The following is a 27,012-nucleotide window of genomic DNA, read 5'->3' on the forward strand; positions in this document are numbered from 1 at the left end:
TAGGGAAAGAAGGGAAGAACACAATGGAGTGTTCGGGTAATGTGTTCATAGGGATGTTATCTCGAGGGGAATCTGATTGTAGCATATATAGTAGTTTAAAGTGAGACATGACTTGTGTGCACAGCAATTACACCAGCACAGGGATGGCTCTGTTGTGCCAGTTTGTGCATTGGCTGAGGCTCAGGGCCCAGGCTCAGGTGCCCTGGCCACACGTGCTGTGTAAGTGATAACTGCAGCAAACATGTTAAGCGGTGTTTTGGAACAGTGGTGTTACTTCCATCTAGCCAGTGTTACCATGCCAACAGCAAAAAATCCCCAGCCCATGGCAACTGTGGCTGTCTGGTTTGGGGAGGGGTCCATGTATGGGTGTGGGGCTGAGCCTGCACACGCGTTTCAGGATACACAAATGCATTTACACGTGCCGTAATGATTCCTGTTGACATGGCAACACTCAGCCAGGCACACACGGGTACACACAGACAGAGGGAAAATTAACTCCCTGCATTGGAGGAATTGAATGCAGTGCAAGGAGATAATGTTTGAAACCCCGTGGGTTGTGCAGCCCGGGGCCAGGGCCGCGGCCGCCCCGGCACGCGGGGGAAGGAGCAGCCCCTCACGCTCACAGGTACGTCTCAGCCTCCATCGTTCTGTCCCACCCTGGGCAGGAGGAGGAAGGGCTTTGATTTCCTTTCATGGTTTGTTTGCAGGGAAGGTATAACGATGCTGCTGAGCATCGATGTGGTTGTTGCAGGTTGGTTTCCAGCGCGTGTGCCGATTGGCACGGCCGGGGCTGTGCCTTGCCCACCTCTGAGGTTAGTTATGACTCTCCAGCTCAGAACCGAGGTGATGTGCCATGGGATGATGGAGAGTGACCTTTTGTGTAGTGTTGCTGTGGGTCCTGGTGGAGGTGTGACCTCCCAAGCAGTCGGGGTGCTGTGGGGAGGCCACGCTGTGACCCTCAGCCATCTGCCAGCGCAGTGCCGGGCAGCGGCCTCACCTCACAGACACCCCTGACCTCTCCTTCATGTTGGTGTGTTCATTATCTGTGATGATTGACCTCTGGGGTTGTTTATGATTGCTGATTTTAACTCATTGACTGCCTTAAGGGGTTGCTCCAGTTGCTGCACAACAATGTAGAGGAGTTTCTGTATTTTTCTCCTCATTTCCAGTTATGCAAGCAGATGACTTGGGTTTAAATGCTTTTAAGGATACACAGCATGTGTTTTGTCTGCTGCTGCTATCAAAGGGAAGAAAACCACTCTCATGTTCTGCATTTAGACCTGTTGTATCTCTCTGATTTTACCACTCTGCATTATTAAGACGAACCAGGCCATCTGTGGAGAGCAGCTTCTGGTTTAGTCACACAGGGTGGGAAGGAAGAATGCAGAAGACTGATAGGAAGAAGGCTTCAGTGCAAACAAAGGCATTTAGTTAAAGAGTTCATTGCAAATGAAAAGCTGAAATAACAGCTCAGAATCTGGGGCTAAGTATTATTAATAGGAAAGAGTGGTCTGCATCTGAGCTGTGGGCCTGAGCAGCCACCCCTTTGCTCTGTGTCCCCGGGTGACACTGTGAAGCTCCGCTGGAGTTTTGTGCTGCCAGATGAGATTAATGCAGGAGCTGAGCTGTTTTTCAGTAAAGCAGAAAGCAACAGATCATTTCAAGGAGACTGGGTATGTAAGTGAAAGGGAAAGCAAGCGATTAACTGAGTTGTCTTGTGCTAAGTATTTAAGAAAAGGGGTAAAAAAAAAAGCACTTTTCACTCATCTTGAGGTATGAGGGAAAATGAGTACTGTGTGGATAAGGTCCTGACAAGACAAATGGCTTATTTTCAATAACTGGGCAGCAGGAAAAGATGAGTTACTGGGAGAGATATTCTGCTTCTGGGTGTGTTTTAAAATCTGTTCTGTTTGGCCCGTTCCTGGTGATAATCTTTGCAGCAGATACAGATCCTCGCTCGCAAGAGTAAGCTTCTGTGAGCAGCGCTTCTCCTTTTGGCTGGAGCTCTGCATGTTGCAATTCATAAACAAGTATTCACTCCTGCAGCAGGAATTGCTAGAATAGGAAGGGGAATGTTGAGCTGGAAGGAGAGCATACATGCATTAAGCAACCCAGGTGACTTGCACCAGATGTCAACCTAGAAAGTCCCTCTGTGGCTGAAATTGCAGCAGTCTTGTGTGTTCTGATATCTGTAGCTCTTTGGAGGAAGAGAAGCACAAACCCTCTTCATTTTCTGCCCTGTAGCAACCCTCTCAATGCTCTGAGGCATGCATTTGGTCTTTTTGTTCTCATAAAGAAAGCAATAGATCTGTCTGGGTTAGAACATCAGCCTCCTGCTCTGGTAGAGGGATGGTCCTGATGCTGTCCAGCAGGCTGTGGCAGCAAGAGAAACCAGGGATGGGGATGAGCTCCCGGTTGTGTGGCCAGTTTGTGCTGCAACAGGAAAAATCTCTTTCTCAGCTGAGGCCTCTATCTGGTATGGCAATAAAAATAACATATGAGAGGAACAGATTTAGGAATTTCTACTGTGTATATTGATATAAATGGAAGCTCCATGGGAGTCAGGAGTGCCTGAGGGCAATAAAATGTACGATAATGAATAGTAGTATACGTCTGTATTAACCTTTCTGTTACAGCACTGGCTACACACCACTGAGGTCATGATCTCGTCCTTGTGGCAGCTGTATAATTTTATAAAAGTGGTAACAGTGATGCTTAGCCAATATCTATTTCCATAGTAGGAGCTTTATAGCTCAAAATCCCAGGTTTGCCCTAGGTGTGGCAATCTGAATTTCCTTTGTACATGTCACGGGTATAAAAAGTCAAACATGGTGTCAGCTGAAATTCCCCTTTTCACTGTTATAATTGCAACCATTAAAAAAGAAAACAACTGCAAAGCATTTTTATGGCATGAAGGAAGTTAATAAAATCACGGGGTATTATGGGCTCTTTATTGTGTAAGAAGGTCAAGCAAATACGTTAACAGCTCCTTGATGCAGTGTAGTGTGTGGCTTGGGCAACATCATAAAATCTGAAAACAGACCAACTGTCTTAAAGCTGATCTTCTCATTCCACACTTAATGCTTTTATCCTGCATTTAATTTCAGTGAATTAAACTGGTTTGGCTCAAATCCTAGGAAAATCAGAAAGCTATTTGGGTAGCTGCTTTCAACCTGCTTGGCATCAGTGATCATAGCAAGGGGTGATTTGCTAGCTGGGTGACTCAGATTTGTTTAACTAGTAATCAATAGTGTGGACAGGCTTCAAAATACAGAACAACAAAAATACCATAAACTGGTAACATCCCTACTCGTGTGAAATTGGGTCAATATGTTGCATTCACTCACAAACCACATGGGATGAGAATGAAAGCACTTCAGGCACATGAGAAATGCAGTAGGTCAACAACTTTGTGTTTTAATTAGGCTTGATTATTTTCTCTATTGAATAACTCCAGAGCCCTCGAAGTCACTGCTGACACATGAAATAGCAGCTGCACAGCGTGTGCTGGTGATTTGGTAAACAAGAAGTGACAGAAGTCTCTTAATATCCCTCCCCAGTTTACTCATGCCAATGGCAGTGTGTTGGATCTTCCACTGCCGTGGATCTTCCCAAGCCACCCGCCTGCAGCTTTCTCTTGAGATGCAGGAAACCTCACTGGGCTGCTCTGGCTTCCACTGGCACCAGTTCAGTGTTGGATCCCTTATTTTAATCTCTCCCTTTTCCCAGGGGATTGCTCTTTTTGGGGTATCTCTCTGCCCTCCTGCAGCTGTCTCATGTCCTTTCCCATCTGCTGTGTGCCTGATGCCTTCCCTGTAATAGACACCTCCTCTGCCAACCTGCCTTTTCCCCCCTCTATAGTGCAGCTGACCGTAGCAAACCGTGTTGTCAATCTTGGAGCCTGCTTTATCCTCCCAAACACGTCCAATTCCCCGGCCATCTCTGCTGGGGGAGCTGAGCATTATGCTTTCAGGCAGAAAACGGGCAAAATGTAACATCAAATGGAAAGAGAGATGCAAGATTAATGTTAGAAATAAATCATTGGAGGCTAGGGGTTTTTTGGGTTTTAAAAAAGCAACTACAAGCCAGGCAAGCCTCACTTTTTGGTTGAGGATTGAGCTGCTCTTCTAAACTCTCCCAACTCTGCAGTACTGTGACATCCTTCTTTCCTCATGATGCCCTGGTCCAGGAGGACCCCAGAGGGATTTCTGAAAGCAAATGTAGGGACTGGAGGGCTGGGAGTGTTTCCTGGGGCAGGGCTGGATGCTGTGCTGGCACACTCTGTCCAGAGCACAACAAAATGCCTACGTACAATTTGCAGTGCAGAGCCTGCCTCCATCCAGCCCATGGGGATAAGGCATTCCCATCTTCCCCTGGTAATTTCTAATCTCAATCATTTCAGCATTGCTGACAATTCCTCTCATGGTCAAAGGAGTGCTTAGGCTGGCACCTCAAGTATCCCCCTGAGCAAAGCAGGGAAACAGCCAAAAGTGCTCAGGTTTGGGGGGCATCCCAGCCAAGTGACGCTCATCCTCTGCCTGGACTTCGCCAGCCCTCTGAGGTGCTTGGCATTGGGTCCCTTTCCCCTCCTCCCCTTGCCCCCCTCTATTTTTTTAAGTCTGTATCATCACTATACAGTTAATTTATATATTAATCCTTGGCTGGAAAATAAATGAACCCATTAGGTAGTATTGTCTCTCTCTGTGTAAGAGTAATGATTTAATCATATCACAGTGATTTAAAGTAATAAGAGATTTATTTCAGTTTGTAAAACCTCATAAAGTAACTATTTATATCTCTTAGAGGTATTTGCTGAAAAAAGTAATTTTCTTAAGTGTGATGCATGGGGAACGTTGGGAAATCTCTAGATCTTGTCACACAGGTTTAGTGCCTGGCTCTGTACAAGGGGAAGAAGTGACTGTTCCTACTTTTACATTTAAGCATCCAGCTTTTTTGCTTGGGTCACCTAATTATCTGAGCTCCTGAACCCAAAACTCTTATGTTTAGCACTATGCATGTAAGTTGTCTTAATGACTGCAGTTAAAAAAAGATTAATCCTAAATCTGTTGTTGTCAAAGGGAACACTTTTGCCTATGTTTGAACTTTGATGTTTATGAGTTGTATTCAGTCTAAAAAGTAGCTAAAATTAGATATGCCTGTAAGATGTCCCTCTGACTCTAAGCCACTGGCAGAGATGGGACTGCTTGTGTTTGCAGGACAGCGTTATGGTGGTTGGGAAATGTAGAAATAGTCTGGACTGAGAGATATTTGAGGCAGAATGTATGTTTTGTGTCATCTGAGACAACTACAAGCATCGTTTTATTTCCAAGAGTTAACAGATTACAGGTCAGTCTGAATCTGGTGCAGAGTTATCTAATGTTAATCTTCCCACGACTTCTGGAGTTCCTTCACCCTACAGCAAGCTGCAAAGGTGACAGGCTGTGTTTTACAGTGTGTAACCAGATGTTTTTTGTCACATCTGATCAACGATGGACCAAGTGGTGCAGAAGCTCCAATTCACAGATCCTTTTTCTTTTGCCTCTTTGGAAAAGGAGCTGCCCATCACCACACACCACTGCCCAGGGGCTTGTGAACCTTTTGTCTGGCTGTGCTTTGTGGCATTTTGCATCCCCATCTTGTAAGCAGCCCTTGTGCTCATCTCAGTTGTGCTCCTGCCCCGGGAGAACCACTGCAGTCACGGCTACTCAATACTCACGCAGCATAAATCCCTACGCATTAGCTCACAATATTTGCATGGCACTAATCTCTGCATAGATCCATCCCAGCCTTATGATTAGTGTTCAAAATAGAATAACAGAGATATGTAGCTACTTTGCAAATGGTTCTTTAATAGGAATTTAAATCATGAAGCTCATGATGGGATTTCTAATGTTTAACTGCAGTGTGCTGACACGGTTGGCTGCGTGGCTGCAGGAGCACAGCAAAAGTTTGCTGAGAATCGACTGGTTGGGGTTTGCTTTATTTTTGAGCCATGCATCTAATGGGAAGTTTAAAAACTGTCTTTAAACTTGATCTTAAAGAAAAGATATATTTTGCATCTAGGTTTCTTTTTTCTTGACAAAAAAGTCCATGGAGCACAATTACCCTTCTGAAAATCAGCGTGGGAAAGGAAAAGAAACAGCAGTGATTCGTTGGCTGAAATCACAGAGCAACAAGCGTGGTATGTGTTCAGGCTAGCCAGGGTATTTCAGGCAATCCCGGTGACTTCTCTGCCAGGGTTATTGGGAATGGTACAGAGGGAAAAAGACCACAATGTTCTAGGAGCAGTGAGATTCCAGTGAGCATTCTTTCCTGACTTTTAAATTGGATGAAATCTCGTCGGCTGTGAGCTGGCACAGCTCATTCAGTGGAGGTGCACGGGTTTGCATCAGATGATGGGAAACATTCCTGGCCTTATTCTGTGGCCTGTCATCCCCTGGCTGTGTACATGTGCCAGCACTTTGTACAAAAATTGGGAGTGCTTACCAAACAAATAACGGTGCCTGTGAGAAGGTGCTTGTGAGCACGCTCCTGGCCTCACTCTTGGGGAAGATGTAGGACTCATCCTGCTAGGTCTTGGCTGTGGGGGTCTTTTCTTGGTCCTGAGCATGTTGGGAAGGAGGGCAGCTCACAAAACTGAGACCTTCTCCAGTGTTTTGGCTGTGTGGGAGCAGTGGTGCAGTGATTAGGGCCACCAAGATGATCAGGGGACTGGAGCATCTTCCTTATGAGGAAAGGCTGCAGGAATTGGGGCTGTTTAGTCTGAGGAGACTGAGGGAGAGTCTCATTAATATTTGAAAATACCTAAATGGTGGGTGTCAGGAGGCTGGGCAGCACTTTTTTCTGTTGTATCCAGCAACAGGACAAGGGGTGATGGTCAAAAGCTAGAACACAAAATGTTCCACTTAAGCAAAGACTTCTTTGTTGTAAGGGTGAGGGAGCCCTGGCCCAGGCTGCCCAGGGAGGATGAGGAGGCTCCTTCTCTGGAGGAGTTCAAGAGCTGCCTGGACACATTTCTGTGTGACCTGCTTGAGCATGGGGGCTGGACTGCATGATCTCCAAAGGTCCCTTTCAACCCTCACTATTCTGTGATCTGCAGCAGAGCCAGAAGCAGCGACTGGATGCTCTGTACTTCCACTCAGTAAAGAATGAACAGCAGCCTGGCCTGCTGCTGAGCCCATCCCTCTGTCAGTCACTTGCCACTTGTCCTGGTCAATAGAAAATAAGGATAAAAAATGTGCACCCTTTAATGGGGATCTGTATCCCTTCTTGAGAATGCAGAGGGATCATTAAAAAAATCAATGAGAAAGTTATTATTTGTTATTAAATCTGTAAAGGTTTAGAGTAATTCTTATAGAATTCTATTACAGTTTTATCAGGACTTATTGATTTTATCTTATTAAGTTATAGAGCATTTTTCCCAGGGGTCAGCTACTTTGGCACATTGGTGAGGTATACTGCTTCTCTTTCTGAGACATTTATCTATTGCAGATCTTCTGGCTGAATATCCTATTTGAAATGCTCTTTTAATTATGAATAAAACTAATACACACAGGTTTACAGGACAACAGGTTTGGCTTTGTACCTAAAACCTAAGAATATTTTCTTCTGACCCGTGCACATGAATATTTCCTTTAGGAAATTTCGCCCCAGCAGTGCATGAATTGTGCTGCCCTGTGTAGCCACCCTGCACAGAAATATTCCTAAGCCACTAATTTGTTGTTAATCAAGTAGAACAGATGTGGCAGGAGGATTTTGCTAAATGATTTCCCTAAAATGTGGGAAACCCAGGTGAAGTCCTTGCCTTAGCATAAATACAGCAGGAGCAGATGAGGGTTTCTGTCATCACCAGTTGGCTCCTTTCCTACAACCTCATGCAGTTTTATTCTGGAAAGTTTTCATTTTGAGCTGCAAAAACCCCGTTAAAGGCTGGAGAAGCAATACACAGATACTCAGTAGTACTTCAATACAGCACAGAGGTTCTCTCCTTTCCCATTTTGGTGTTTTGCTTGCAGGTTTCCATGATTTGTTGCAGTCCTTCGGGTGCTGGCTGCTGACTACACAACATGTCCTGTTGTTTAGGGTTTGCCATCACTCCAAAGCACCCTGATGTATTTGCTGCAGGAGAAACCTACACATTTGCTAGTGAGGCTGCAGGTAGAATTTTAGTTTGCTTTCAGCCTGCTTTTGGAAGACCCCAATAATTATTTCTGTGGTTTGATTTTTGGAGATGATGACCATTGTGTCTCATAAGCAGTGGGCTTTAGATGCAAGCCATGAACAGTAGACTCAGAATTAGGAAAAGATATATGTTAGTCGGGTCAACAGTACACAAAGCTAATACAAGGAGACAGGCTGACCCTGCTCCTGATCTTCTTCCTTATTTGAAAACATCTATTTACATGCTGTCTATTTTTATCCCACAGTGGATGGATTGCTATGCTAATTTAGCACTGCCATATGTTTTTCCTCTGACTCAATTTCATTCTGTGGAGTGCCAGATTGAGTCAATTTACCCACCTGTTTGACTGAGAGGAATCATTGGCTATGGTGCAAGGAACTCTTTTTTCCTCTTCCAATGGAATAGGTATTTGCTGTCATTTCTAACTGCAAGAAGGACCCATGTAATATATAGAGAGATGCTTTAGAATCTGTAAGAGCTTGTTGCTTCTGTCTTTCCACCCTCTTCTGCAATGCTGGTAAAAACTGTAAAGCCAAGTAAAGGGACAAAATAGATTTGCATCTTCAACAGGTTTGCACTTCTGGGCAGAGAATTTACCTGCAGAGTTTGAATACTTCAACCACCTTCTTAATAAAAGAAAATACTCTTCTGTAAGCTGAACTTGAACTGGGATTGCAGTTCTGGAAAGGTTACACTGGAAATTACAAATCTAAGCTATCTCTGTAAGCTTAAACTGTGATGTTGCTCATTGTAGATGGGTAACTAGAAAGACACAGGAAAACTGCTCAGTGCTACTAACAGTATTCAATATCCTGCTCTTTCAATATGCTTGTTTAAGACTGGTAGAAGGCTCTGAAGAGAGTGAGCACAGCCCCCTTACTTCAGAGGGACTGATAGATTTGGGAAAGCCTGTGAAAACAAGCAAGGATTTCAGCTGCTGGGAGCCTGAAACCTGGCTAAAGGGTAGAACAAGGGTTGCTTGATTTCCTGGCACCTCTGGTGCAGAGGTGATAAACCTTTTCCAGGTTCTGTGCCAAGAACACTTCACTTGGCTGTGGCACACCACATACTCTTCCTTCTGAACAGATGAGAGAACACAGCTTCTGTTGGCTGCAAATAGAGAAAAAGACAAAAGCCTTCATGTATGAGCAGAGTCGTGCACTCGAGTATTTCTCCTTGTGCAAACCTTTTGTTTGGCAAGGAAAACCAAAACTATACTGGGATAATACTACAATGAAAGTGTTGTTGTGGGAGGATGGGGATCTGTGCTGGTCCCTGCCCTCGTGCTCCTGAGTATCCTGAGAGCAGCTTCCCTCAGACTGGGACAGGGGCTGACCTGAGCCCCTGCTGTCACACTGTGCTCCCCCAGGAGGAACAAAGGTCACATTTCTGCCATCAGTGCTAATACTTATGATCTCTGGCTCTTGCTTTGCAACTGTTGGCATGCACAAAGGTTTGCCTCTGCTCTAAGGAGTTATCTCAGCTTTGAAAGAGAATAATGGAGAGAAGAGTGCTTAAATACAGCAGAGTAAAGCAGTAGTGCCTCAGGCAGTAATGGGGTGTTCCTTTTGGCCTGAAGCTACCATTGCTTGTTGGGAAAGTAAGCATTTGTTTCACAGTTCTGTATTGTATTGTGAGAAAAATCCAGTCACATGAGCATGATCTTTGAACTGGTGAGGAACATTTGGCTCAGTTTTAAGCTGTAGAATGTGGAAACTTAATAGAGAAAATCTCTGTACTATGACAGGTCCAATTTGTCATCAGAATTCAATAAACTGTATCACTTTGTAGCAGAGTTTTAATTCTTTGTGTTCTTCCTCCCTGTTTGGAAGCTCTGAGATAGTCACTCTGTAGTCACTTCTTTAGTCACTATGCCCATGCATGTGTGTGTTTATATACCTGGGTGTGTACATACACTGATACACATTTCTGCAAAAGAAAATAAAGCCAAAGCAAAATATGTTGTTCTCCTGGCACATTGGTGAGGTGCTACAGAGGGATAGAATATGGTTCAGAAGCCATGTGAGAGCTATGAGCTAGTCATTGCTACACAGCTATTCACTACTTGCTACGTGGTTTCTTTCAGTGAGTACAAAGGACTATGTGTTTTCAAAAAAAGAAGTGTCAGGGGCTTCACATGTCTCAGATCTTTACTGTCCTTCAGCTCAGCTGTTGCAAATGGATATTTTGTGCCCTGTTACTTTAATACTGGAGCTGTGTATCATTTTTACCTTTGCAGTGCTGCAAGCTGGCTTTGGAAACAAACTGAATCTCACAAGTGTAAGGAAGGAAAACTTTCCCCCCCCCACACACACACTTCAGGATGCCCAATCCAGCGTCTGACAAATCACCGTGATTCGGTGACCTCTTGGCAGTTTTGCTCTCTGGGTTTCTGTGTGCCTTTGTGAAAGGAAATTATGGGGAAAATAGATGCCTCAGAACCAGTAAGATGTGTGGTAATGGGCAGCCTAGATGAAGCTGCCTTCTCTGGGGGTCTGGAGAGGTTAATTACAAAATGAGTTGTATTGAGCTCAGTCTAATATCAACTGCACCATACCATTTGTTTTCATTCCCTATTGATATATATCTAATCCACCGCTTTTTGCTTATAACTCTTCTTTTACTATTAATCTCTGCTTTTAATATATTTTACCTACCTTTCTACATCACAGTCAGTAGCAAAGTAATTTACTTGCAAGATGCAGCTGATTAGATAAAATGTGCCACAGATTTCCTTTCTTTCCATGGTCATCTCGTGTGGATAGAGATGTGAATGTCTGCTGGATGTGGCAGGAGATACAAGCAGAGGGGTTGTTGTTCAGGCTGTGATACCTCCCGTGCAGTGTCACAGTTCAGCTTCCTGCCTGTCTCCTTTGTCCAGGTTTTGATGCCTATTTTACCTCCCGCACCCTGGAGAACAACAGGAGGAACGTGTGGTTTGCAGAGTACTGGGAGGAGAACTTCAACTGCAAGTTAACCATCAGTGGGTCAAAGAAGGAAGACACGGACCGTAAATGCACAGGTAACTTTGTTTGCTTGGCCCTCCTCGTGCCGCTGGTCACGGGCTGCAGTGGAACGGCTGCGCAGCTGGTGGGCAGGAGCTGGGCTGGACACTTGAAACAATACATTGGATTTCTGTGGGTTGTACAGAAAATGGAACAGCAGCATCAGCCCTACAGGGAGGGAGTGCCAGATGGAAAGAAGAAAAAAGTACATTCTTCTGTCTCTTCCCTTTTGTGGCTCTCCATCCAGTAGGAAAACCAGTGTTTCCATGGGACCCAGGAGTACTTTGGTTTGAGTGGAGGATGGCTTGAGGTTCTTTTGTGAGTTTGTTTTAGATAGAGAATACTTCCATGAGTTGTGCCTTGTTACCCACCTGCAAATCACAGCTTGGCCCCCGACTGTCAAAGCACAGTCTGCTCACAGTCGTGTACCAACGTTGTGTGTGTGGAGGTGACTTTTGAAGGAAATGCACCTGTGGGAAAGTACTAGCAGGGAGTGACATGCTCACATTTTAAGTAGCATGAAGTTATGAGTCAGATTTTTCTTCTCACTAATGTTATTTAGGAAATTGGGATCAACTAAATTTTTGCAGCCTCATCTCAATATCATGTCTGTATTTGTGACTGAGGTTCATGACCTTTGGCAGCGTCTTGTTCAACCTCTGCTGTTTCTGGTGCCTGACACATTCATTCCTCTTCTGCTTTTATTATGCATTGCCTACCATTTGAACTATCATATTCTCCAGTAATTCCTGTTTCTGATCACGTGGAGAGTAGAATAGCACCATGGAATAGTTTGGGTTGGAAGTGACCTGAAGGACCATGCAACTCCATCCCCCGTGGCATCGCCAGGGACACCTTCCACTAGGCCAGAAAGGAATCATTCCTAGAATTATTTTTAGTTACAGAGATATCTGAGTAACAGCACTCATTCTCAACAGTTACACACTTCCCAGCACAACCATCTTAGTGACATGCCTTGATACATTTCTTGGAACGTGGAGTGTTTGTTTTGAAAGGAAATGATAGGAGAGATGCTTGGAGCTGCTCACAGCTGACCAAGTGCTGCCAGATGATCCGTAGGGACTATAGCAGCATTGCCAGCTTAAAGATCTCGTGCTGAATTAAGATATTAGACTGAGAGTACTTGTCTACAGAAGTACTTCTGAAACTCAGAAATGTAAGGAGTCTGCCCTCAAGGTGCCAGGTCCCTGGTGAGCACATCTTTGTCTTGTGAGCCTCTGTAGTGTGGGGCTGGGGCATTTGCTCAGGGGTACATCAGACAAGCTTTGGCCAGGAGATCTCTCCTGTGTTACACCTGGTACAGCCAATAACACCATCTGACCTCTGACTTGCCATTGCGTCCCTTGGTCTTTCCTTCCTTCTCCTTTTAATTTTTCACAGCAGCAGTTTAAATGTGTTATGTTGAATAATTGCCTCGAGTTTTGATCAAAAGAAATCAGATCACAGGAGGATGTGTTTTACTGTGATTGAAAATTGATGGAAACTTTCCATATTTCATATCAGCTGCTTTTGGTTTCAATTCATGGATGGAAGTAGGAGTGTTGTGCACAGAAACAGTGCAGTTACCTCTGGGAATACGCTGCTGTCAAATCTGACATTTGGAATCTCCCCCAAAGGCTGGAACTTGACTAAAAATTGCTGAAAGATCTTTGGGATAATTTCTGAAAGTGTCTCCTCACTCTTACCATTTATGGCACTTTGTTATTACAGTTCCCAGCAGCCTGTGGTTTCTGATGTGAGCACAAAGGCAGTGTTCTGCCTTCCCTCGCCAGGGACTGAGCACAAACGTTTGTGTTCACTGAGTAACTTACCCTGTCGAACTGAAATGCCCCGTTAGAACCTGATATTGTACCGAATGATGTGCCCCAACATCTTCCTTCCCTCTTCTACAAACTGAAGTAAATTGTGCATCAGCTGTGAGTTACATTGCTAGTGTGAGAGCCTTAATGTCCCACTGATGCAATAACGTTATGAACGCTCATCAGCGTTATTCCAAAGCTTGATTGGTAGTTTGTAAGCAGCGAGGTGCTGGGCTGCAGGCCATTGCCTTCTTACAGCAACAGCCTCAGGGGAGGGAGGCTCATGCTCCAGACCAAAATGCTCACCCCTGGCAGGGAGCAGCTCAGTGCTCGTGGCCACAGGCTGCAAGCAGGAAGAAAAGATGCTCAAAGAAGGCACTCTGTGGCCATACCACAACTTTGTGAAATAGTTCTGCATGCAGAACTTCCACATTAATGTCACTGATGTTTATTAAAGCATGACAGATTTCCCCTGGCTGCAATGGAGAAGATGCAGAATGAGAAAATAAAAACACATGTAGCCCACTCCACCTTATTTCTAGATCAGTTTAAATACAACACATCACTGCAATTAATGGTGGTGATTTTAGCAGCTGCCTGGTTGTGGCATGGTTCAGGGCGTGCTGCAGGGCTGTGCTGCTGCTGGGGACACTGTTTGGGTGTGCAGGTCACTTCAGGTGTGTGGCAGACAGCTCCAAGTCCCTTGCTCTGCCCCAGAGAAGGATGAGTTCCATATGCAAAAGTGGTGTAACCTCAGATGGGTGCTGCCTTCTGGGCTTGCCCAGGCCCTGGAGTTGCTGCCTCTGCCCTTGAGAGATGCTGCTATTTTTCTTTTGAGGACACCTCATCAAACTGCATGGGGAATCTAATGTGGCCACTGAAGCAGCATGATAGGACAAGCATTGGGTTTAGACAGTTCACTGCTTTGCTTCTTGCTGCTTACATTTAAGAAGATTAGAGATATTCATTTGAGTCAGAAAAGGCCACATCAGGTTAAAGTTGGAATGTCTTGAGCAAAAAAAGTAGTTTGCAGCACCATGCATTGTGGTAAAAATGGGCTGTTACAGAAAGGGACTCAAGGATGAGAGCAAGTGTCCTTGCACAGGAGAAGAGTACTGTAGTTGATAGCTGTGATTCTTCAAAGGGAAACGGGCCAAGTGCTCTGCCCTCATCCCATTGTGTGCAGAGATGGGGTCTGGGCTCTTGTGAGCTCAGCTGAAGAGCTTTCACTGCACAAAACCACACAGTGCTAATACTGCCAGTGCCATGAGATGCAGGGAGTTAGGATTAACATGATAAGTTTTTTGTGTACATGTTGTCATGAAACGGGTTGTTCACTAGTTTCAATATGATTATTGAAGCCAAGCAGATAGTGCTGCACATGTAAGAGGATGGCAGTGTGCCTCCCTGGTGCAAGCTGCCCTGCTGACTGCAGCCATTGGTCTCCTCAGCCCAGAGAAGCTCTGGGTGCCCACAACAGCATCTCCACCTGTGCTCATCCATGGCAGAAGGCAGCCTAAGGAGAAGTGCAGCCCAAGAGGCATGTCCTGCCCCCAGCACCTGCTGTAATGACCCACCTTTTTTTGTTTTACCCCCAAAAGCAAATAGCAACACTTGACTGTTTTGGTTTATTAAGCACGGCTTTTAATTCAGATGGCTTTATACTCAAGGAGACTTAATGAAGTGATAGAAGGGTGATGTCACCTTGGATGTCACTTATCAGGATGTAGATTGCACAGAGAGCTTTTCTAATTATCTGCAACTGTAATCAGTCTGAAAGTACAGCCCAGATGATGGCTCAGACAATGACTTGCTCTAAAGAAAATGCTGGGAGAAAGCTGCCTGCAAGATGAAGTGACAGAAACTTAGCAAAAGGGTTTGTAAGAGAGAGAGTGTGTTGTGCTTAGAATTTAAATTGGAACACGAAAAAATGCCTCCAAGGGACCCAGATTCACCTTCCCAGGCAATGTGTGGACAGGAGCAGTCTCAGGACTCCCCCAAATCCCCTCGGTGCCCAGTGTGCTGAGGAAGCATCTCGTGCAGCCTTTTTGGGCGCAAACTCCTGTGCCACACTCCATGGGGAGTGAATGCCCAAACCCACCCATCTTGGGGCATCTCTGAGCACTGTCCTTTGGTGGGTGTCTGTGGAAGGCTGGAGGAAGAGGAGAGGGAATAGTGGAAGGATGATACTGTGAGAGTGTTTGCCCCATCTGCAGGATTTTACTGAGCAAAAATGTGGTGGCTCAGAGGGGACAAATCCCTTTTAAATGTCAGGAGCATCACCCAGAAAAGGCTCTGCTAGGGACTGAGTTTATCTTACCTGAAAGCATTAGAGAGTTGGATGAAGAGTCAGTAAAGGACAGAGACTTCTTGGGTAAAAATAATAGTAAAACAGGCAGTAATTTGAGTGTGTGTGTATAAACACACACCCTCACTTCTAAAGCTGGGGAGAGAATAGCTCGTGCTCTGGTGTGTGTCAGAGACTAGATCCAAGATCAGTGAATATACTGTCTATATCTTCACTGCCAGGCATCTCAGTGTGCTTTGGATGCAACTGTTGTTCAGGGAGGGGAGAAAAGGTGATATTTCCTTTTAGTGAAGGAGAAGGTTAAAGCAGCAGAGGGATAATTATGCTCTGCGTTTATGCCTCACAATGAACTTGTGCAGCATGTGCCACGTCTGTCAGAATTTCCCGTGACTGAGTTTTGCATGAGGGGATGAAGTGATACAGAGAGCTGAGAGCTACACTTGCTCAGGGCTTTCTCAAGACAAATAGTGTGAGAGAACTACATCAGGAATCTGCAGTGCTGGAAGCCCAAGGCTAGATGGTCAGGATTTGGCATGTCACCCCAAACGTGGCCCTGTTCTGTTGGGAAAGGTAGAGGGGTGGGGAGGGAAGACACACACAAGTACTTTTAGCAAAACAATTATCTGTGGATTGGTCTAAAAATGATACCAGGAGCTGGGATTACTTTTTCTCTTTTTTAGGACAAGGAAGCTGATAGCAATATCCTGTCTTTTTTTCACCAGCAGTCAAGATGGCTTGTACTCTGAAGCCATATGTTAGAGAATGAAACACAGTGAGAAACAAAAGATGCAGCAAAAAGCAGAGCCTGAGGAGATTGGAATGTTATTTGTCATTTGACTACAAAATGTGATCTACTGCATTAATAGATTAGCAAAGTGCAATTTGCTATGGACAGAGAAATAGTTTTCAAAATGCTACCAAAATTCTTCATCTCAGGAAAAAGTCGATAGCCTGAGCTGTTTCAAGTGACTTAGTGGCAGATGGCCACTGTCTAAAGCTGGTTTTTTAAACAAATGCCAGCAGCCATGGTGTGTGCAGCCTGTTTTTAGGAGAACAGCTTTAAGGAATTCACTAGGCCAAGGATTCCTCAGAATTTCAGAAAATTTGTCTGAAGGCATTTTTCTGTTGTCCAAGGATGTGCAGCTCGACAAACCTTCTGCCTCTCCTCGGGGATGTGCCCAACAGGAGGGTACCTTGAAGTGCCCTTCCCAAGGCTGCACAGGGGCTGAGCAGCTCAGTCAGCTCCATTTGCTAAACAATCAACTTTCTGTGCATCAAGATGACTTTGTGCAGCGAGGCTGCAGGTGGGAGAATCTCTGTGCTTAAGGCAAAGACGAGTTGACTGGCTTGTAAGCTCAGTGGTTGAGCAGCTAATGCTGAGGAGGTGCAGGCTTTGTTGCTGTCCCTCTTACTGCCTTTTTATTATTAGTTTTACAGAACAAACCAGGTTTTGTTGGTGGTGTTATTTGACAGATCTTTTCTATGATATTAGATCTTTCTACCCAATCAAGCAATTTTGCTAATGCCCACTGTCATCTGAAATATAGAAACAGCCAAAGTAAGGCTGGCTGTCATCAATCCTGTATACAAACTAAATAATTTGCCTTAGGTCAAATACTTGGCTTGGATACACTTTCCCAGCTGCTGCTGGGCACAGCAGGATTTACCCTCCTGTATCTCAGGGAGGATTTTTGCTCAGGGTTTTGTGGTGTGTGATTGATGGCACAGACATGAGCAAAAAAGCTTTTGGTTAGCTCTTGTTACAGAGATTGCTCTGTGCATTTTCTCCTCCAGGCCCTGAGGTACAAAGTGTGTGTTAACTCCTGTGTATGAAGGTGTATAATATTTCAGTGTAGAAAGGTGAAGACTAAAATCTATCTTCTTTTGCTTGCCCTGCAAGATACAAATAAGGTTAAAGAGCAGACCAGGGTGGGAAATTTATCTTCTGGGTTACATCCTGTGCCCTGATGCAGGTAAGTGGTCCAGGTACTTGTTTTCCTGCTTTGCTAGGATGGCCTGCCTCTCCCTTCCTTCTCAGGACACCTACATTTCCTTGCTGGTGAGCAGCTGATGGGTATTTTTGTGACGTACTTCCACGGGCAACTTCTTTTTCATTCCTTTCTGGTGGTGATCATCATCTTTCGTGTTGCCTGATCTTGGTTATGTGCTCCTTCTCAAACAGCAATGTTCAAGGGATTTAAAAAAAAGTGGAAGACATACCTCAGTGTGTTCTCTGATAAACTGCCTCTTACCAAGCCCAGCTTATCTTTGGATGACTCCCTTGGACAATACAGCTACAGCTGTAGCTCAGAGACACCAAGACCTCCGTAGGGTCACCTGGTTAGCCAATGTCTGACTTACATTTGAAACCCAGGATTTGACTGCTCTGCTCCTTTTAGTAGCTTGCATTGCATCTCCTTTTGTAAATACTTCATTAATCTTCAGACCGCCCAAACACATCTGAAAAACATGATGTGCATAAGCTTAGGAGCAAAGGAACCGTGTTATGCACTAGCTTGCAAGTTGACTGGCTATGTGCAACTCTTTCTAAACACAGCATTTTCCATATGGGATCAAATTGCCCAAGTATTCATTGCAGGTGAATGGCTTCAATGCTTTAGTTTCAAAAAGTTAAGCTCACTTAGTGTTTCATAGCACTTCAAAATATATATACTAGGAATTCCTGAAAGAAGCCTGCAATGGCTGATTTAACCAACGTTAAACCGACCTTGAAGAGTTTATTCTTAAGGTAAACCAGTTCTATGGATTTCTAAATTCTACTGCCTTCCAGAAATACATTTCTTAGGATTGCTTATATTTCTAGGCTGTCAAGGTGATTTGCCAGCAAAGCTGTGTGATTCAATCACTGCCTTTCTGCTATTTACATACATATTCCTCTATTTGCAAACTGCATTTTTACCCAGGTGCTCAAATATAAAAACAGCTCCAGTTTAGGCCTTCTAATCTTTAAAAAGTGCTGCTTCTACACATTTCCTTCATCCCTGGCTCCACTGGCAATTATTGCCACAGGAAGCTTTCTTCCTTTGCCCTGTTAGCAATACAAAGCTGTGAAGTGTCTGTGATGTACATCAGTGTCAATTATCCCTCTGCCCTTTGTGTGTGTGTGTGTGACTGTAGTACTTCAGTATAAATGAGATCTATTGCATATGTTTTAATAGGAATGTTGTTGAATGCACAGAAGACATCTCAGGTAAGGAAACTAGGACAGTTTTCTGATCTAAAATGTATTCTCTTAGCTACACATACACACCTGAGAACAAACTGTTAAGGCAGGTTGAATCAGTGTGCTGGAGGAAAAAAGTTGTCTGAAAGGTGGAAAGGAATGTGGCTTCACCAAACTCATTGCATCAAGGCTTCCTCTAAACTAATGGCTTTTTATTGTGGTGACTGTTATTATCCTTACTAAGGAATATCATTATTTCTGGTATTGGGTAAACAAATTTGCAGTCAGCCTTTCTGCTGCTCGTGCTCCTTGTGGTGTGTGTTTTAATACTTATGAGTGAAGATCAGTCACAGCACGTGATTTTTAATGTTTTCGTCTCTCCTAGATGAGGAACACATTGTAAGGCACCATGACAGCCTGGTTCCACAGTTTGGTTGGAAAGTGTTAGCTGATTAGCCATGGTTAAAGCCGACTGTTTCTGCTTTCTGTGGGTTTTGGTGGTGTTCCCAGAGTCACTAAGTACAGCAGTATCTCTGCTTGTGCATCCACCATTGCAAATGTCTGACTGTGGGTCAAGGGTGTACCAGCTTAAGAAAAAAAAGCCTTTCTAGATAAAAATAAAGGCTTCCCTGCTTCTTACTGGCATAGAACAATTGGTCTGGTTTCCAAATTTGTTGTGTGGTATGAAGTTGTGTTTCTCCATCCATCTCCTCCAGCAGGAGGCTGTAGAGATACACTGACACTGAGGGCTGCAGAGGAGATTAAGGAGAGGTTTCTTGAGCCATCAAAAGGCAGAAGTGGCATGCAGCAGTGTCAGGGAGGTGGGTGCTCTGCCCTGGCTGTGCTAGCTCACTGGAGCCTGGGGAGATGGTGCTTAGGCTGGAATTTTATCCTAGTGCAGGAGGATGTTCTCGTGCGGTAGAAACTTGAAGGTTCATCTGCTTTCCTCAAAAGGACCCATGGGGATTGGATTGATGGTCTTGAGATAAAGGCTTTTGTCTATAATGAGATCTTCTGAATTAGGATGGGCAGGAGAGATGACTGTAACTACATAGCTGTGTTATTGGATCTTGCATTGCTTTGTAAAATGACAATACACGGATTATATTGCAAAGAGGCCTGATTGTCATACCCTGCTTGTTTAAATTACAATATTTACTCTAGCATATTGTTAGTTTTTCTCGAGCTCTAGTACTCAGCTGCTTTCAAATTAAGAGCTTATTTGGAGAAGCCTTCAGACTTTACACTTCCTGTGTGTGCAGTAGTGTCTAAACCACGAGGGAGTATCTGAAGAGCAATAGCTCTGATCTTTATTTTGGAGAGCCCTGAACTTAGGTACTTGTCTATTAAAGATGGATCCATTTGTATTGTGCTATTGTGTGTGTTTCTGGAGAGCCGTGAGTACAGCTGTTGCAGCTGCACAGGCTGAGCTCTCTGTGCTGTGTGTAGCTGGAGGAAGCTTCAGTGTTGTTAGGAAATAGCATATAGGGGCACTTACACAGTTATAGACTAGTAATTGGAGCTGTTGCATCACGGACGTCTCTTTGCTCACAGGCGTCAGGTTTCTAATGATGCTAAATATGCTGGAGATGGATGAAGAGTGCATATTTTTCTGTCAGCACTTAACCAGCTGCTGAATTCGAACTGGTACAAATAATAGCTGCTTGTTTGATCCTGTGAGCATTCTGCAATCTTTAAATTAAATCTCTTGTTAATGATGACTATCACCAGCTTCTCAGCAGTGGGATTGCATGTAAGTTCCTTTGAAAACGTGTCTGATCCTTCAGAGATTGAACCAATGTCTGAATTCCTCTGATGTAAGCACCAATGAGGCGGGATTTTGATGTCTATATGCCATACAAATTGGCCTTGCAGCAGTAGTTATGTATCATAATACATTCCCTACATTGCCATCAACAGAGAGTCCAGAAAAATCAACTGAGATGCTGAGAAAATGCAATGTGAAAACCAAAGTCATCTGCTTTTCCATACAAGGAAGGAGGGAGTAAGCATCACCTTTATGGAGATGCACAAAGCATGGCCAGGAGTTCTCAAACCTGCATTTCATTCCTATGTCATCTGAAGAAGATTTCACCAGGGGACTGTATTCTCACTGCTCTGGCTTTGGGGCTTTTTTCCCCACCTCTTTTTGTTGCAGTGTCTTTCTCTTGCAAAGGTTTGCCTGAAACAGTGGTCCAAGCTGTTCCATCTCTTAGGAATCATGATGATGAGTACTTGAAACTCTAGTAGGAAGTGAGGTTAAATCATTTGTCATCACCTTCAAATAGGTCTTTTGGAAGCCAAAAATGCTCATGTCAATAAATTGCTTTTGTGTTTCATCCTTCTCGTGACACCCCAAGGTACTCCATTTCACATGCTGAAGCTGGGATTGCAGTTGTGCCCATCAGTTAGGTTTAGCCCTCTCTGAAAGTGGACTTTGGGCCTGGTTTGCTGTTCACTGGGTTATTATGGTGGTGGCTTGTTGTAGAGGGAGTGCTGTTCAGCCAAACCCACCAATTAGGGTATTTAGAGAGCTTATTTTGGCGTTGAAATCAAAACACTTGAACACATGTAAGATATGGCAGTTGCTTTGCAAGTTCTTTGCTAGTTCAAACTTGAGCTGAACTTTAATTGCAATAGAGCATCTTTAAAAGGGAACCCAGCCTGTGTTTATACAAAGGAGAGCACACTTTTGTTTTAACTGTATGAATTCAGGCATGTTTCCTGGGTGGACAGTTTGACTCCATACCTGGATTCATTGTGCACAAATCTTGATGTCTAACACTCAACGGAATGGCTGTTTTCAGTTCAGGAGAGCATTCTTGTTACTGGAGATTCTGTTAAGTTTGTCTATTACTTTCATACTTGGGTGCTGTTAACATTGCTCTTGGGGGTTTTTTAAGTGCATTTAACTCAGATTCCTTCCACAGACATCTTCACTGCAAAAAGTTCTCTTTCTGCATTTGGACAGTAGTGCCTCTGGAAGTTAATATGCCTAATCAGTATTGTTTGTGTTCAGCATTTCAACCCCAAATTCACTTTCCTTGACATGCGTTTCTGTTGCGTTGCTGAGAAAATGGGATTGTTTGGGACTCTGACTTTTCCTCATGAGCTAAAAAAAAGAAGAAACCTTTGTAGGCTGGCTGCAAAACGACTCAGCCTGATGGCTGCATCAAGACATGCCCCAAGGGGAGTCTTGCTGGAGAAGATCTGGGCTGCTCCCTGATGATGGCTTTCCTCAAACCCAGCACTGCCATGGAGGGAGGTGGCTCAAGCTGACGCTGGACAGCAGAGCCTGGTGCTGGTAAAGCTGCTGTTCATCAGCACAGGAGGGAGAGAGACAAATGTCTTAGTTGAGCACCAACATGAAAATTAACTTCTTGCCTCTGTTAAAACCATTAGCTCTCACAGTCATAAACAACTCGATTTCCTTTCCTTATTGGTATCAGCTAATTTAGAATCACTCATCCCTATTTCTAATTAAGGATGTTAACAAAGGAATTTTCCCCACTAGTATCCTCCAAGCACGCATTTGCTTCGATTGGATGTCTCTAAAGTAGTTGCAAGAGATGACTCTGAGACCTGGTTTCTTGGAGCTCCTGCAGGAAGGTGATGGAGACAGATGTGAGCTTAGAAAGAAGTGTGATGCTGCAGGTGGAACACGTGGGACACGGTGTTGCCACCCCTGGAAAATAATAGATTGCACTTCTGCTGCTTTCATCAAGGCAGCTCAGAACACTTCACAAGCAGTAATTGCATTTTACGAAACCCTGGTGAGATGGGCAAGGATAATCACACATTTTGCAGACAGACAGATTGGATCATGCAGGTGTTACTTGGACAAGGTAGAACATGAAGCTAGTGGACAATTTCAGGGGAAAAAAAGGAAGTCAAAGATTCCTGGTTCTCAACCTGTTGTGCCTTGTTGTCAAGCTCTGAAAACGCTGTTTGGTTTGGTGCTTAATTGCAGAGGCAACCAGTTATCTGCTCATGCAACTGTCAAAGCAAGGCAGCCACCTTTGTTGCCTGGTTTTACAGTCACGTTACCAGGTCACACATCTGTCTCAGATCTGAGCAGGAGAGCAGTTGAGGCATGAGCTTGCCACTTAAAATATTTAGATTGTTTTCATCACCGCTGTCGGGCTCTTTTGTCTCTTTGTGGTTTAGTTTCTGTGTTCCGACTTTCCATCTGCAAATTGCCTCCCTTCTCTCAGGCTTTGTGCTTTGGCCTGTCAGATGAGAAGATCTCTGAGGCAGAAGGTTTGTAGTTTCTAATGCACCGGGCACTGCGGTGATCAAGGAATGACTTTCAAAGGGCTGCTTTCCTCTCCGTTGCCCTTGGGATGACATTCAGCGCTTGGATCCCTTAAGTTCTCTCCTGCTGAAATATTTTAAAGGCAATTGGTGGATTCTGAAGGGCATTTCAGACTCTGCAGGCTGGGGAGAAAGGGGGATGGGGAAGGGCACGTGGCTAATGCAAACATCCTGAGCTTCCCAAGGTGGCATTAATAGCAGGCACGTTTGCTCAATTCTCCGGAGCACCTTTTGGGCTGCATCTCTGAAGTGATCCTTTCTTCCCTCAATCTGGCTCTGTCTTTCAATTAGAGACTGGGATTTTCAGCATAACAAAACATCAGACTGTATAATACCGGCTGTGCTTTATTTTAAACGCTTTCTTCTTTGAAAGCCATGCTTTGGGAGCATACGGAGGCTGGGACGTTCCCTCTCTGGGATGGCCCCTGCAGGTTAGAGTTTCCAGTCTGTGATTATGGTAGGATTTGTTTCTCTGCATTACAGTGAAATAACTTGCAAGAAGTGTTGATGATTCCACCATCAAGAAAGAAGGTTTGGTTTTGTTGTAATTAGTAAAAACATAACTGGGGATGTTTTACCGTGAAACGTGCAGCTCCTTGTGCTCTGAGCAGATTCGTTTGTGCCTGATGCCAGAGCACCGTTCCTCACTGTCCTGTCTCTGTGTATACCTGTGTGTGTGGTTTTACGCTGCAGGGCAGGAGAGAATTGGCAAAGACTCCCACTACGAGCAGGAGGGGAAGGTGCAGTTCGTGATCGACGCTGTGTACGCCATGGCCCACGCGCTGCACCACATGAACAAGGACCTGTGCGCCGACTCCGCCGGCGTCTGCCCCGAGATGGAGCACGCCGGGGGCAAGAAGCTGCTCAAGTACATCCGCAGCGTCAACTTCAACGGTGAGCTGAGGCTGCCTCGGGGACTTCCTGACCCGGGGCTTCAGACATCTCTGGGTGTTCCCATTGAGTGTCCCTTTATGTGTTTTCCCATTCCATGCCAGGGAAGACTGTGCTTTTGGCATTGGCAAGGCAGAGTTGGTGGATCAAGGCTGTGCTTCTGAGTGTCTATTTGAAAACACCACCTTTTAGCCAAATAGACTGCTCCCACCCAAAGACAGAAACCCCTGCTGCCAGTTTAGGATACCTTTCAGAAGGCTGATCCTCTGTGGGAGAAGTAATGGGTACATCTGGTTAAATATGGCTGTTGAACCCCTGGAGGTTTGTCAGCATCACACATCATTTTTTCCTAATCTCCTTTTGTATCATTTGTCATTCTTGGAGAAAACTAACTGGATGAAATCCTGGTACCCTGAACCCAGCTTAGCTGCGTGCTCAAGAGAAAGGAGAGGACTACTAAAGGAACAAGTCCACTTGCAGAGCCAGAACTTTGTGATTTAGGGTAGTTACTCCAAGCTTCATTTCTCTAGTAAGACTTCAGAGGAGAAGCAGCATCCTGGCAATGAAGATGGGAGCACTTTATCTCTCTGTCTGTTCATCACTTATCCACCTATGCTTCCCAATTGTGGCAGTGGTGGTTGTGATACCAGCCCTCTAGTTCAGACAGTGCAGTGGGCTTCCTTGCATTTCTTTTCTGCATTTTGCTGTAGAAAATCAGGCCTAAATATCAACAATATTCCCTTGCCTGTTTCTTTTTTTACTGCAATTTTATTAATTTCACTAATAAACACTCACTTGCAACTATCCCAGAGGCACCAGGGCAGATCTCTTGCAGCAGGTATCATTACAGCACCTAAAGTTACTTCTCCTTCCTAAACATTGCTCATGTACTTACCAGGAGGTCTCACTGCTCTTGCCCTAGCCCTGCATAGGATAGAGAGCTGAGATTTAAGCCAAAAGAGAGACCTCCAAATCCACCTCTAGAAAAGACTTAGGAAAGCATTGGAGAAAATGTCCTTCTGAAGTTTGTGGGGTAGGCAGAGCTCTCACTGCCTGGGAAGAGGGGTTGGCATAAGCCTCATGTCCTCGTTGGACAGCACAGGGAGGTGATCCCTGCTGCCATCTACTCACAAACACCTTTATTGATAAACTTAACAAAACTCTCACACAGCCAATAGGACCTGAGAGATTTAAAGGTGGGAACACAGATGGTACTTTGTGGTTAAGTTTGGCCAAGGATATTTTACCTTCCTGTATAAATCATCTTACAAATAGCAAGGTGAGTATGAGGAGATTTTTGTTTCTTTCTGTGAAGTAAGTGGTGTTAACTACAGCCAGGAGCAAACTTTGAGACGAATGATCTGAGGAAGTCTGGAGAGTTCTACTTCCCTCATTTTAGAAGGTTAATTATAAAGGACAAGGCTCCTGTAGCAGTAATACAGCATTCATGTACAGTGTTGCACTTGGGCCATTTTAGTACTGAAAAGCAGCTCATCCATGGTCATCTCCAGACAGTTCTTGCATATAAAGATGCTGAACGGTCATCTGATCATTTTAATAGAGCTGAGAAGTATTCTATGAGAAATTGGATGTGCAGCTAATGTTGCCTGTTGTCACTGGTTTGCACCAACTTTACTTTCTGTCTTTGTGTTTCCTTGGTCAGGCTTTTAAGAGATGGCCTTTTTTCCTCCGTTTGTGATGGATTTACATGGCCATATGATGGTTTTCTTTGCTTGTGTAAGTGTCACGATCAGCACAGGGGCTGAAGTAGAGGTGTACTTTTTAGCATGGGGAGAAGAATGGAGGCAAAACTGAGATAGCTTGGAATCTTCCCAATTTCTCTTGGCTAACTGTCATTTTCCATGGGAAAAGAACCACTTCCTTTTCAGGTTCATTATCCAGGGGCAGAGTTTAGCTTTATCTTGTCATATTCATAGTACACAACTGCACATGTGTTTGTACACACAGGCTCCAAGTTCAGCTGCAGCCTCCACGGGGCTTGTTCCTTGAGCTGTGGAAGGATGCTCTGAAACTGATTTCTTCTCTGTGTTTTAAGTCAATTCCGGCTGTGGATTGGTTCAGTCTTGCCAGTGGCACAGGATAAACATCATATAACTCACCAAATGGATGAGACCAGCATGAAAAACTCAGAGGGGTGAGGGAATGGAAGATCCAGTGAGAGAGTCTTTGGCTTGCCTGGGTGGTGTATTGCTGCTGATAAAACCTGGGAGCCCCTGGGACATGGCTCCTGGTGCATATGTCTTCCTTGGCCATCGTATCAGGGCTGGGTTTCAGTCAGCTGGCTTGAGTTTAGCTTTGACCTTACCCTGCCCTTCCTCGGGTCATTGGTGCAGCCATGTAACTCCACTTCACAAAGGTCAGGACTTAGAAAACAATATTTGGTCTATGCTTAAGATCTTGTGCTTAAGATCTTCCAGGCTTCTACCCAAATTGGTAGTACAAACAGGACATGGAGCAGTGGGAGTGCTTTGTCCAAACTGTGTGCCAGGGAGAAAAATGTAGCCCATCCTTCAAGCATCCTGAGCCCAAGAGCTTGAGATCCTCTTTGCATGTAATAGATCTCTTTGTCACTGTGCAGTCAAAATCACTCTGTCTGTACCTGCTTTTGGAATCCTTTCTTCCTTGCAAAGGCAATGACATTCATGCAGAAAGAGCTCAAGCGACGCTTTAATGAAGAGAGACTGGATTTGTACTAGGAGCTCAGTATGAATTTTGATATTGTCACACTACCTTGAGAACAAAAAGGCCCAAAATATGGAAAACTTTAAACCTCAAGTGCTCATGCAGTGAGATTCTGAAAAGCTCAAAATGCAAAGTGCTTGTGGGTTTTTTTCCCAGTGAAAAAGCTCAATTCTGCTCATCCAAGCCCTTCAGGTCCTCAAACTGCAGTCAATGTGAACTGAATAATGCAGAAACACCTTAGCTAGTTACACATGTCTGGCACCCTGTCCCTCTGTTAATTCATTTCTCATCTGGAGGTGATTAAGAGATCGAAATCCTACCAATTCAGCCAAATTGTGTCTCTCTTTTTGAATGCATCTTGCAGGTGAAAGGATGTCATGTACTCTCTGTCTGTGTAGTGAGAAGGCAGCTCATTTGTTGGGAACTGAAGATGAATTAAATTGCCATAGCCTCTGAATGAGCAAGAAGCTGCAGGCTGTGAGGCTGAGCCATATTCTTGTAAATCCCCATAGAAGGAAAATAAACCCTAAGTTATCAAAAAACTATGCAACAACTGTGTGTTTTGGTAATTAGAAGATCAAGAAGTCAAACAGCCAATGGGATCA

At 44.5% G+C, this 27,012-nt stretch overlaps 1 protein-coding gene across 1 annotated transcript in view; it reads left to right on the forward strand.

Moving 5' to 3' along the window:
• The window catches only part of GRM7 (glutamate metabotropic receptor 7), a 247,709-nt gene that overhangs the window by 159,916 nt on the left and 60,781 nt on the right, over positions 1-27,012 (forward strand). Inside the window, exons 5-6 of the mRNA XM_062008216.1 lie at positions 11,064-11,204; positions 23,507-23,707. Coding sequence (XP_061864200.1) covers positions 11,064-11,204; positions 23,507-23,707 — 342 coding nt within the window. The remainder of the gene's footprint in view (positions 1-11,063; positions 11,205-23,506; positions 23,708-27,012) is intronic.

This window comes from Colius striatus, chromosome 15 (genome assembly GCF_028858725.1).
Source record: "Colius striatus isolate bColStr4 chromosome 15, bColStr4.1.hap1, whole genome shotgun sequence".
NCBI classification, from domain to species: domain Eukaryota; kingdom Metazoa; phylum Chordata; class Aves; order Coliiformes; family Coliidae; genus Colius; species Colius striatus.